The sequence below is a fragment of the Miniopterus natalensis genome, chromosome 2 (genome assembly GCF_054644295.1).
Source record: "Miniopterus natalensis isolate mMinNat1 chromosome 2, mMinNat1.hap1, whole genome shotgun sequence".
NCBI classification, from domain to species: Eukaryota; Metazoa; Chordata; class Mammalia; order Chiroptera; family Miniopteridae; genus Miniopterus; species Miniopterus natalensis.
Genome location: NC_142082.1, coordinates 83,861,460 through 83,875,005, shown reverse-complemented (window position 1 = coordinate 83,875,005; position 13,546 = coordinate 83,861,460). Strand labels below are relative to the sequence as shown.

Genomic DNA, 13,546 nt, shown 5'->3' with positions numbered 1-13,546 from the left:
AGGAAGAAGGGGGATGGAGATGGTACTGGAGAGAGGGCACTGGATCCTTTGTCCTGAGTGTATTTATCTCTTTCTTGAAGGTGGAAATCTTAGGGGAGGTCTCAGGGGAAGGTCTTAATAGAATATTCATCAGCTTTCCAGATGTCCCCTTTCAGGGTCATGATCTCCAATTGGTCGGTGCTAGGGCAGGGAGTCATTAGTTAATGTAGCTGGTCCTGAGGCAGCCAGGTCACCACTTATATGGTTTTGTTGCTTTTCTGGGCCTGGAGCTGAGGCCTAGATGTTATCTTTAGGGAGGAACCGCTCAGGGGGTCTAAACTGCATGACCAGCGATATGCTAGGGGAGGATAGGTTACCCTAGGCACAAGGTTCTTGTTTTCCCAGTTTTGACCCTTGCTAGGCATCTGGGGCTTTCTGCCCTGGTGATTCTCTGTACCTGAGTTTTCTGTACCTGGCCTCTGCTCATGTCTGTCTAACAAAAAGGTGGAAGAGTCAGAATTAAAATCACACTCTCTTGAGCTTTAATGAATTTTATTTTCTACAATAACATGCATTCTCTTTGTAAACTCAAATTCTATGTAATTTAAATATGAAGTGTCCATAAATGGCTAACAAGATATCTCATAAGTAAAATGTGTCTGTCAGAATGTGTTAAAGCCATATTCTGTGAATGAATATAATAAGGATAATAGCAAATACTATGTACAATGTGCCAGGTACTGTTCAAAGCACTTTATATTACTATTCATTTAATATTCACAACACCGTAGGGTATTATAATTATCCTCACCCACATTTTACAGATGAAGAAACAGGCCCGGAAGTGATTAAGTGCCTTGACCCCAGTTCTATAGCTAGAGAGTAGCAGAGCCAGGACTGAAAGCCAGGGCACACACTGCACACTCTCCCTCCCTCAAAGAATGAGACCATCTTTATTCTGGCACTACCTAGAATTCACTCACATTCCTTTTTTACCAGAAGAGGAATTGTTTCTGTTTTCAACTCATATTAAGATTTATATACCCTTGGGTGTATTATGATTGGCAAGATGGAAGCAGTGCAAAATATAAAATGAGAAAGAGAAAGAATGGCAGGGTAATGATAATGAACTGACATTGTCTGTGAGATTTGGCCATGGCCTCCAATACAGTGATCTCCAGATTTTTACCTCTGAATGAAGTACCTAAAATAAACACTATCTGGAATATTGACCTCCAACATTGGCATAAACAGACTGTAGAGAAAAGTCATGATGGTGGAATTTCTTTTTCTCTTTTGATAAAATCACTTGTTTGAGTATTTTGCTTATACTCTAAAGTGATTCAAGATTTTGCTACAAAGAAAAACTTGAGGCCAATTGAGCTTCAGGTAATTTTGGAAATTTCTTTTCTGAAGGGAAAAAAGCAACAACAATCTGCCAAACTAAATATTCATGAACTGGTCAGGATAGAAGTGAGAAGCCTTAGGCAAATGGAGAAAGTATAAAAGCTCTTCTCCATATAGGCAAATATTTTGATACTGATGAGCTATAAAAATGCAGGCATTTATTATATTCAATCCTATCCAAAGTCAAGGATTTGGTTATTCTCATATTTCATTCTTCTTTTGTACCCTTAAAAGCGTTTATTGTGATGATAGTAAAACTGCTTGCTATCTTAAACAAGTACCAACACACTCCCCATCAATGGGGAGTAACTGCTGTTAAGATCATTTGTGTGTACAAAAATGTGGTGGCCTGAAGATGTGTCTATTCAAATAAAACAAAGCACATAAATCCCTTTGTATCCCTCTTTATCTCTCTCAGATTCACAATTTCCCATCGACATTTTGGCTGTTAAGAATGATCATGATTTTCTTGAAAAGGACCTTGTAGAACCTCTTTACAGGTAAATCATGTGAAGTATTTTTGTTTCTTTCCATTGTCTCCAATAGGCATCACTATATTGAGGGGTGAGTTCGATAGTTCAGTAAGTATTCATTGAGTGCCTACTGTGTGCCAGGCATGGGTCCATATTCTAAGTATTTACTACAGTGAGCATGATCAGGCCTGGTTTCGTGGAGCTTAAATCTTAGTAAGAGGCTTCAGAAAATAGATTGGAAAAGGAAAGAGAGAGAGAAAAAGAGAGGAAGAAGGAGAGTTTATCTCAGAGTGTTTAATGCTATGAAAAAAGAAAAACAAGATGAGTCTAGAGACAGTGATTGGGGCCATGGATGGGTTAGTGGGAGGAGGCAGCATGTGTGGTCAAGGAAGGCCCTAAAAATCTTCAGGAGTATGTCAAATTTGCCTGTATTTTTTGCAAGTCAAGTGATTATATCAGAAAACCGGCTTATGTAAGCTCAAGTAATTATATTGGCAAACTGGAATATTTAAGTCTTTGCTGTAAGACCAAGATGTATACATAAATAATTCCTTCCCCTCAAAGAATTTATAATCTGTTTGGAGAAATCTAGTGGAAGAAATAAAGCATGACTACATGAAGAAGTAAGTACCAATTATAATTTGGGTAATAGTAAAAGATGCCAATGTAATCAATATCTCTGAACAATTAAATGCATGAGAAGTTGTATGCGTATGTAGGAATTTGAAGTTTCCTATCAAAATCCCTGGAGAAGTCAGGGCTGGAGGTAAATATTAGTTACAGGAGACTAGTCACTTTTCCAAGGCCACACAGCTAGTAATGGACTGAACGGACCTTGATATGTAGTCCTTGTTACTTACAATCCAATGTTCTTTCTAGTACATTCTGCATTTGACATAGAAAAAAAGGTAGTTTAATAGGAAAGCAATGGTGAACAAATCTTTTATGAAGATAAGGGAGACAAATGTATGTTAGGATGATGTATAAATAATCTTAGGCTTGCTGAATTTTCAGATATGTATAATTTTGTGTTCACAAGCTGGCCACTCTATGATTCCTATATGAAAATAGAATAAATAGTTTGGTTGTGATTGTTTAAAGGTAATGAATTGGAAAAGCCATGTTTTCTCTTCAGGATGCCTGAGGCACACCCCAAGCAGGAGCAGCTCCCTCCTCAAAAGCACTCATCAACTCGGAACTATATAAACAGTGCGTCATCCTCAGTTTTCCCTCTTAGTTTTAATCAGGTGTATTTTAACTAGTTGACTTTTTTTAAGTAAATAGTTTTTATATTTTAACGTTATTATGTTATTTTTCCCATTGAATTTTTTAAATTTATGTTTTCTTTAAATCAAGGTGATATATATATATACACACATATATATATAATAAAATTCACTATTTTCAATGTACAGTTTGTTGAGCTTTGACAAATGCCTGATGTTATCTAATCACCACCACAACCTAGATATAGAACAACTCTATCACCCTCAAAATTCCCTGGTTCCCTTTTATCATCAACCTCTACACCTGCTCCCAACCCCTGCCAACCACTGATCTGGTTTTTGCACCTATACTTTTGCCTTTTCCAGAATGCCATATAAATGAAATGAAGCCTTTTGAGCCTGGCTTCTTCTTTCACTTTGTATAGAGTACTTAATATTAACCCATGTTGTTGTGTGTATCAGTCAGTGCAATTGCTGAGTAGTATTCCATTATATGGATATACTCCAGTTTGTCTATCCATTCACCAATTGAAAGACAATTGAGTTGTAGCCAGTTTAAGTGATAATAAAGTCACTATAAACATACATATTTAAATCTTTATGTGAGCATAAGTTCTTGGGGGTAAAATTCTAGGAATGAAATTGTGGGGGTTCATATGATAAGTGTATTTTAAATTTATAAGAAATCACAAACTTTTCCAAAGTGACCACACCATTTTGTATTTTCACCAACACTAAATGAGAGTTTCAGTTGCTCCACATCTTTGTCGGCACTTGGTACTGTCAGGGTTTTTTGTTTGTTTGTTTGTTTGTTTGTTTTGTTTTTGCCATTCTAATTGGTGTCTGGGGTTATTTCATTGTGATTTTAATTTGAATTTCATTAATGAGTGATGATCTTATTTGCCATTTATGTATCTTCATTGGTAAAGTGTCTGTCCAAGTCTTCTGCTCATCTATAAAATTTGGATGTTTGTTTGTTTTCTTATATTGAGTTTTGAAGTTTCTTTATATGTTCTAGATGTAAATTACTTGTCAGATATGTGTTTTGTAAGTATTTTCTGCCAGTCTATAGCTAAATCTTTTAACAGTGTCTTTCACAGAACAGAAGTTTTTAATTTTGCTCAAGTCCAATTTATTTATTTTTTCATATTTTTAATGTAATATCTAAGAAATCTTTGCCGAACATAAGGTCACAATTATTTTCTCCTTTGTTTTCTTCTAGAAATTTCAGTTTTATGTTTTATGTTTAAGTCAATGGTCCATTTTATTTAAGTCAATGTTTGTTTGTTTTTATAAGGCACAAATTATAGGTCAAGATTCATTTTTTGCATATCAATATCCCATTGGTTGAGCACCTTTTTGAAAAGATTATACTTTCTTTATTGAATTGCCTTTACACCTGTATTATAAATCAATTGACCATATATCTATAAGTCTATTTCTAAACTCCTTATTCTGTTCCATTTATCTGTGTTCTATCATTTTATAAATATGACATTTGATTGCTTAGCTTTTTGTATGTCTGAGAATCTAATAGTGTGAGTTTTCCAACTTTATTCTTTCTTGCCAGGATTGTTTTAGCTATTCTAGTTCCTCTGCCTTTCTATATAAAATTTATAAACAGCTGTCAGAATAAATCTTACTGGAGATTGATTTGGATTGTGTTGAATAGATAAGTCAGTTTGGGGAGAATTGGTATCTATTTATTTAGGTTTCCTTTAATTTTTTTAACCCTGTTTTATAGTTTTCAGCATATGGATACTAAATTAGAAAATACTTAAGAGTTTTATGTTTTGTATTTTAATTAGTGCTGCTTTTTATCATTTTAATTCCCAGTTCATTACTAATATATATATTAGAATATTGTCCTTTTATCCTACAGGCCTTCTAAACTCACTCAAGTAACTTAGTCATAGATTTTGAAAATTTTACTTCTAGAGTGTAAATGAAGGATTACATTGTAAACAAAAAATAAAAATTCTCTTCCAAATTTTTAAATTAGGATTGCAAGGGCAGACTGTCTCTAACTGTGTAGATCTATTCATAGGATGATGTATGTGGCTGAGTGGGCCAACTTTTGAATCTCAAATATGTGACTGATAGATAAATCCTTATCAAGTCACTGCTGCATGTGATCTGAAGTGCTGTGACTAGGTTCGGGACTTTTTCATCAAAGTCTACCCTTTAAAAAAAAATGCCTTTCAGACTTGTTATAGAGAAAAGTCAGTACAATTAATGTGAAGTCATTAAGAGATATAAAGTTCTGATTAATAATGCTAGTGTCAGCTGGATAAATTAGGAAGCCGTCTCCTGTAGAGCCTATGACCCATCTGTGGTAAGCCCATTGCAGAATCCTTACAAACGCATTCCAAAAGGCATTACTGCATAAACACATGGAAGTGCAGCAATGCCAGGCACTGCAGTGCTCTTGATAAGGACCCAGCTTGTGTAAAAATGGTTCGAGTGGCAGGAGGTTGTTATAATTGAAATAATTCTCATGACAACTATGTCTCCAAAATTATTATGAAGGAAAACATTTGGCTGGAGGTGTGCGAGCTGAGACTCTCAGGACATAGGAGCGATGGGTAAAACAGAAGCCAAAGGAGTAGTCACAGCAGGATGGATCAAAGGAAGGGCAGAGTACAGACACAGAGGTAGAGGCTGCTGAGCCAGAAGGAACCTGTGTGGAGTTTCTTTCCCTTCTTTATCAGTTCTACCAAGGCACAGATTCCCCTCATTGCAAAAAGTGGAAAGCAGGCAGGAAGAAGGAAGACCTCCAGAAGGAGGGGAATAACAGTGCTTTTAAAACTTTGAGATTGATGAGCAATTAATCAGACACTCACCTACTCTCGTGATATGTAATGGTTGACTCCTGGAGCAGTAAGGTGTTGTGATTTTATTCATTTTCTTCCTCATGCCCTGTAGACACAGCTGTAGAGCTGGTCTCATGTTTTACTTTTAAAGCTTTGTGGACTATATGTTTCTCATGCATATTTGAAATGTTGAGCTAGCCCGGCCGGGCGTGGCTCAGCGGTTGAGCATCGACCTAGGATCCAGGCGATCAGGGTTCGATTCCTGGTCAGGGCACATGCCCGGGTTGCGGGCTCGATCAATGACTCTCTCATCATTGATGTTTCTATCTCTGTCTCTCCCTCTCCTTTCCTCTCTCTGAAATCAATAAAGATATATTAAAAAAAAAAAAAAATGTTGAGCTAATGCAGAGTCATAAAAGGAGCCATAGAGGGCCGGGGGCTTCTGCCAGGTAGACAAATGAAGATGAGAGAAATGAAGGTTTGGAGAGCTGAAGGTGTCTGGTAAATGTTACCCACAAGAATTTTACTCACCTTTGGTTTTTGGAGTTACTCACCTGTGTACGCAAATAATGTCCTAGATCCCAATTTATACTGGAAGAGTTGTTGAATAGTGCTAACTTTTTTATTAGCTTGGAAATATATTGTACTGAGAATGTTGATGGCAAGGAGGACCCATGCCTAACCTGGAATATTTGGATGTGTAGCTCTCATTTTCACATTGAAAACTAGACAGGTTTGCTGTTTTTGCTGAAGGTGATAACCTCTAGGACAGCAACCACAGTTCACCATTGTTCCAGTAACTCAGACAGCACTGGCACATAGTAAGTGCTCTATAAATATTTGTTACTTCAAGTCAAAATAGTACAGTTTCTGTTATTTTAACAACTGCAGTTATAATTCTGTTTTGATGTTTTATGGTTGAATTTTTAATTGAAAAATATTTTGCCCTCTGGATAAAAAAGCTAATTGCAAATCTAAGTTCCTGGATAAGCTAATTGAAACTATAATTATATCTGAATGTAGGAATAACCAAGGTGTCAAAATCGCTTGCAAAATTTGTCACTTTTAAGGCAAATTGCAGAAAATCAAAGGTCCTGAATGAGATTTTAAAAGAGAAGTAACATATTCTATTAGCACTTTGACTTTCAGTATTCACTCAGGTTGCTAACATAGGGCCTGATGTTCAAGACAAACTCTGAATTTCTAATTAGTGTTAGCTAGTAAAGCATCTGTATAACTTATGTTTTTAAATAAACACTAGTTAATTATAGCATGTATAAAATAAGAGTATTCACTTTGTTCAGTACTGCTTTGTGGAGATATGGGATTGATTAGGATTAATGACAATGATTTTCATGTGGGGTGGGGAGAGAGACAGGAGATAGTGCTGACAAAAATTATATTTATAATTTACCTCTATACGCAAAGGCACATATTTGATTTGAATATATTAAATAATATTAAGTTTTATGAATATTGATAATGTCTTTTCAATATTTTCTCTTTTAGAATATTTATCACAGAAAATGTATAATATTATATAATGTGTTATGTCTTATAGTAATATATGTCAATGTCAAGACTGAAGCCTTGGACAAATCACTAGGAGAAGGACATATGGGCTAACACGATAATCATGGTCACTGCTACCTTTAAAATTCTGTCTGTAGCCCGGCTGGTGTGGCTCAGCGGTTGAGCATTGACCTATGATTCAGGAAATCATGGTTCAATTCCCTGTCAGGGGACATGCCCAGTTGTAGGCTCGATCAGGAAGCAGCCGATCAATGACTCAATCAATGACTCATTCAGTGACATCATCATTGATGTCTTTCTCTCTCTCCCTCTCCCTTCCTCTCTCTGAAATCAATACATATTTTTTTAAAAAATTCTGTCTATAAACAGAAACAAATGCCAACAAGCAGTGGTTTCATTTCTTTAAAACACTTATAAGGTGTTCATTATATATCAAGCACTACTCTAAGAGTTTTACAAGTATTTACTCATTTGATTTTTATAACAATCCTTTAAAGTAGGCTATAACATTACCATTTTACAGATGAGGAAACTGAAGCATGGAGGTATAAAATAATTTACCCACTTATAGCAAATAAATAACAGTGCTAGGATTCAAAGCCAGCCAGGTTGCCTCTGGAGTTTTCAAAGAGAGTTTAGGTCTTGTTGTGAAATACAATGTAAAGTGCTTTCCATTTCTTCCTTTGAAGATAATCCTTCCAAGATATCCATGTTGCCTCATCATTTTCTAAATTTGATTTATACATCCTGAGGATAGAGTTAAAAAACTAAGGACACCTCATCTGACTTTTTCAATACAGGCATATGTGAATTGAAAACTTGCCTGAAATTGTACAATCTAAAGGAGCTCAAGACAACCTGGACATTTTTTACTCTTGGATCACTTTATTGATTTGCCAATGGAGCTTACACTCTTCCTTGAAACCTTGACCATTAGAGCACATAACATTTAAAATTATATTCACAGCATGGTGACTGTAGTTAACAGTACTGTATTATACATTTGAAAGCTGCTTAGAGAGGTCCTAAAAATTCTCATTGTAAGAAAAAAATGTAACTATATGGCAATGGAAATTTACTAAACTTATTGTGGTAATCATTTTGCAATATATGCATATATCAAATCATTAAACTTATACAATGTTAGATATCAGTTATATCTCAATTAAAAATTTTATTTTCTTATGCAAATCACACAGTTCTGCACATACATCCTCTTCCCTGCCAACAACATACGCATACTTAATTTTCTTTGCATAGCTAGATCTTTCGATGCTTAATCTCTTTTCTCCCTCATTTCAACTAATATCCAGGGACAGTCGTTTGTGGGTTTATGGGCTGGAAGAGAGATCAGCATTTCTGCTGCAGCCCTTGGTAGGAGAACAACCAGAGGGAAATGCTTAGCAGAGCAGAGGTGAGCACAGTGACAGCCAATTGTGGACTTCTGATTGCATTCTTTTTCCCCCGCAGATACCATAAAGCTCTCCTGTTGGCTGGCCCGTGATTTTTTAAAAACCCCACCCTCTCTAAGTACATTCCAGACTTGTCTGATTGGCATGGCTCTGCAAATCTGTTTTGTAAACTCCAGGGCAGTGGGGAGACCTTTCTCGGGCCCTGAGCTCCACCCGAAGAGGAGGAGCTGCTGCCCCCTGACAACCGGAACAGGTTTCAGTCTTTAGTGACTTTGCTTCTGAACTTCTTTAGGGTCACACTCGGAACACCCTTAAGCAGACAGGGCCCTTGGCACTTGAGGGGGGATGAGAAGTGGAGCCTGCAGCTTTAAACAGAATCACACGTTAGAAATAAACTCAGTACCTCTGCTTGTTATTCCTCTCATGCCTTTGGCAGGAATATTAGAAATATCGCAGGAAACTGGCTATTAAATCAGCACAGGAGACCTCATGAGCAATCTAATGTCTGGCATTTTAAAAGTGAAATGTGAATCTAAACTATGCGGAAAGGAAGGGTTCCATTGCTTTCCTATACATCTGCAGACTGGGCCCTTCTGTGTCTCCCAGCCTCTGTGAAAGGGTAAATGGAAAAATTCTCTCAGTCAGAGCCCAGGCTACCCTCCAGTTCATCTAGACATACTCCTGGCACACACTGCCTTCACAAATCCCCAGCCCTCCCAGCTCACAGACTACCTGGCCTTTCCTTGTCCTGTGGGCCCCTGGGTCCTGCCCTCCTGGCTGTCCTCCCCCCGGGTTCTCTCTCTGTGTGCTCCAGGACCACCACCTCACTCAGGGCATGGTTAGCTGAGGATGCCAAGACTTTCCAGCGGTTTCTAAGTATTAGGTAGTAGGGACCACATTTTATTCAATGGTATATCCTGAGTGCTGTGTGTCTCATGGCTTGTGACAAGCAGGAATTCAATAAATGTTTGTTCAGTTGAACTGGAACATGGAACAAGATAACCTGTCAGTTCACAAATCATTTCATTGCTTTTGCATATTAGAGAATATTATGTGATTGTAAATTATTTATTTTCTCATGAAAATATTCTAAATCTCTCTCCTTCTTAGCTCAACTTCTTAAAGGAATCCTCTGTGCTCAAATGTGTTTTCACTTTCTTAGAGTCCACTTGCTTCTCAGCCCTCTTCACTCAGATTTCTGTGAAACTGCCCTCACTAATGGCTAAATCAAAAGGCATAATTTAGGTTTTCTATCATTTACTCTTAAGTATTTGATGCAGCTAACCAACTACCCCCTCCTGTTTGTCATGCCCATTCTGTGGCTTCTAGGACACCACCTTCAGTTTCTGTTGACCACTTACACCTCCTGTCTAATATCCTTCAATAGCTCCTCATTGCCCACAGATTGCTCCAAATGTCTTCATTTCCATCCTTCGTGATCTAGCCCCTGTCTATCTCTTTTTTTAAAATTTATCTTTATTGTTGAAAGTATTACAGGTGTCCCATTTCCCCCCCCAAATGATTCCCTCCATCTCGCTCCCACCCCCTCCCCAGGCCTTCACCCCGTATTGACTGTGTCCATGGGTATGCATATATGCATATAACTTCTTTGGTTAATCTCTTCCCACCCTCCACCCCCCTTCCCTCTTCCCTCTGAAATATGATCGTCTGTTGCCTGCATCAATGTCTCTGGATCTATTTAGTTCCTCAGATTGTTTTGTTCATTAGCTTCTTGTTAAAGAAGACCCTTCAACATTTCCTGTAGTGCTGGTCTGCTGGTGATGAACTCCTTTAGCTTTTTCTTATCTGTGAAGCTCTTTATCTGACCTTCAGTTCTAAATGATAGCTTTGCTGGGTAGAGCAATCTTGGTTGTCCCTGTCTATCTCTTTAGACATTCCCACTCATATATTTGCAATTCCCAGGTTATAGCATGCTATTTAATGCCTATTTGCTTTGCCTATAACTTTTCTAGCCTATGCAGCAAATTTCTCTTAGTCTTTCATAGGCTTGCTTAAATATTACCCCCTGTGGGAGGTTTTGTCTTTATGCACTCAGAAAGTGAGTTACTTCTCTTATTCATTATACTTATATTGCACACAGGACTGCGAGATCCTCAGTGGCAGGGCCATATCTTGCTCTTGTCTGCATCCCCAGCACCTGACTTTGTTCCTGGTATATAGAGCACAAGGCTGGATGAAAAAATCTGTTTCTTCTCTTCTTCTTGACTTTCCCATTTCAAGTTTCACTCTCTTTTTAATTATTATTTTTTAAAATCCTCACCCAAGGATATTTTTTCCATTGCTTTTCAGAGATTGTGAGATTGTGGAAGGGAGAGAGAGAAAGAGAGAGAGAAGCATTGATGTGAGAGAGACACATCAATTGGTTGCCTGCCGCACACGCCCCTCCTGGGCTGGTGATCAAGCCTGCAACAAAGGTACGTGCCCTTGGCCAGAATTGAACCTGAGACTCTTCAGTCCATGGACCAGTTCTCTAACTGCTGAGCAAAACTGGCTAAGGTTCAAGTTTCACTCTTAAAGTGAGACTTCTGACTATTTCCCCTTTACTAATATACTAGCCGTTCTCAAGGATTCTGAAGATAACAGTGGAAATCAACAGGTTCTAGTAGCAGTATCTTTGTGAACATTTCTTCTGAAAGGATCAAACTACTTTGCTTATGTTAACACATAAATCCAGTTTGCTCAAAGCATAGAGTGTATGTCTTTATCATGTGTCATGGATTTTCTCTTTCCATGGAAAAAAAGGAGAAGGGAAGGAAACTACCACTTATTGAATAGCCTGTGAGAGATCCATGACATATGCTCTAATTTTCCAGGCCCCTCTAAAATTCTTGGGGATGTGGAAACAGAGAAATTACTCAGGAAGAAGTCTAACTAATGTGTGGCTCCCTTGAGCAAGTGTTCCTCTAGGAACCTTATTCTCCTCATCTAAAGATAAAATAATCAGACCAAATGGTCCCTGGAGTCTACCAAGCTCTAATGTTTCCTTAGCAAACATTGACTGAATAGATTCTCGCTGAGCCAGTGCCTATGCTGGGCATTAGGGATGCAAATTAGATGCAGCTCTCAGCCTGTCATATTCAGCGGGGAGACTATAAATTCTACTGTGACTACTTAAAGTCAACCACTGACTGTACAAATGTAGACAAATATAGACAAAGTATGTTTGGTTAAAAAAGAAGAACTTACTAAGACTATCATGTATAAAGTTTCCTGCTGGGCTTTATGTGGATTAAAAGAATAAATTATGGTTTCTGCCTCAAAAGAAGCTCTAATACAATGGAATGCATACTGTTCATGCAACAAATAATATAAATTTTATAATCAAAATTGTTACTCGTATAAGAATAACTTTCTGGGCAACTAGTGTTAGGCCAACTCACATTATCTCAAGGGTTTTATATTACTTATCATTAAGTTGGAGGTAAACAAATACCAATGTTAAATATTTGTCCTAAATGCAGATTGGTTTCATTCATAGCAGTTTTGATAAAATGTTTTGAATACTTGTGTTATGTGACATGTTCCTTTACCTGAGCAGCTGGTCCTTAAAGAGACATTTATATCTCTCCAGGAAAGGTGTTTCATCCATTCATATTCTTATAGAGTCTAGCCATTGTTTATATAACCTTGTGCATGATAAATCACAGTCTGAGGCTACACCACACTGGGAATGTCTACCTAGTTTCAGACCACCATAAGGAAAGTTTTCTCTATTTGTCTTTTTTTTTTCCATCTTAACAAATCAGCTATTTTATATTAACTTTCTAGAGTCACTGTTAACAAATAAAACTGAAATATTTAAAGTGTACAACATGATGATTTGATATAGGTATACATTGTGAAAGGAAGAGTTAAATGGTTGTGTGTATGATATTTAAAATTGTACCTAGGATTTCTAAGATGTCTTCAATGGGGATAATTTTATAGATAAGATTGAGAATGAATGAGCAAGTAGATTAAAAGTGAAGGAAATGCAGATCACTTTACATCAAGAATATCAAAGTCCAAGAAACAAAAGAATTTTTGAATGAATAAAACAAAGACTACATCTTAAAAAATTATTTTTAGAGCCATTTTAGGTTCACAGCAAATTTGAGCACAAAATACAGGGAGTTCCTATGTACCAATGGACCTACACATACACAACATGTCCCACCATCAATTGAAGAACCTACATTGGACACATCATTATCACCCAAAGTCCATAGTTTACATTAGGGTTCACTCTTGTCTTGTACATTCTATGGGTTTTGACAGATGAATCTATCATTATAGTATCATACAGAGTACTTTCACTGTCCTAAAAATCCTCTGTTCTGACAATTCACCCCTCCTCCTTCCTAATCCCTGGAAACCACTAATTGTTTTAATTGTCTTGATTGTTTTGGCTCTTCCAAAATGTCATATAGTTGGAATCATGCTGTATGTAGCCTTTTCACATTGGCTTCTTCCACTTAGTAATGTGCGTTTAAGTTTTCTCTATGTCTTTTTATGGTTTGATGGCTCACTTTTTGCGGGGCTGAATAATATATCATTGTCTGGACCTACCAGTTTATTCATTCACCTACTGAAGAACATCTTGGTTACTTCCAAGCTATCACAATTATGAATAAAACTGCTATTAACATTTCTGTGCAGGTTTTTATGTGGACATAAGTTTTCATCTCATTTGGGTAAATACC

At 37.1% G+C, this 13,546-nt stretch overlaps 1 protein-coding gene across 3 annotated transcripts in view; it reads left to right on the top strand.

Moving 5' to 3' along the window:
* The window catches only part of STARD13 (StAR related lipid transfer domain containing 13), a 209,622-nt gene that overhangs the window by 155,308 nt on the left and 40,768 nt on the right, over positions 1 to 13,546 (top strand). For all 3 annotated transcript variants that reach the window (XM_016199524.2, XM_016199522.2, XM_016199525.2), the window contains exon 3: positions 1,805 to 1,886. In XM_016199524.2, coding sequence (XP_016055010.2) covers positions 1,805 to 1,886 — 82 coding nt within the window. The remainder of the gene's footprint in view (positions 1 to 1,804; positions 1,887 to 13,546) is intronic.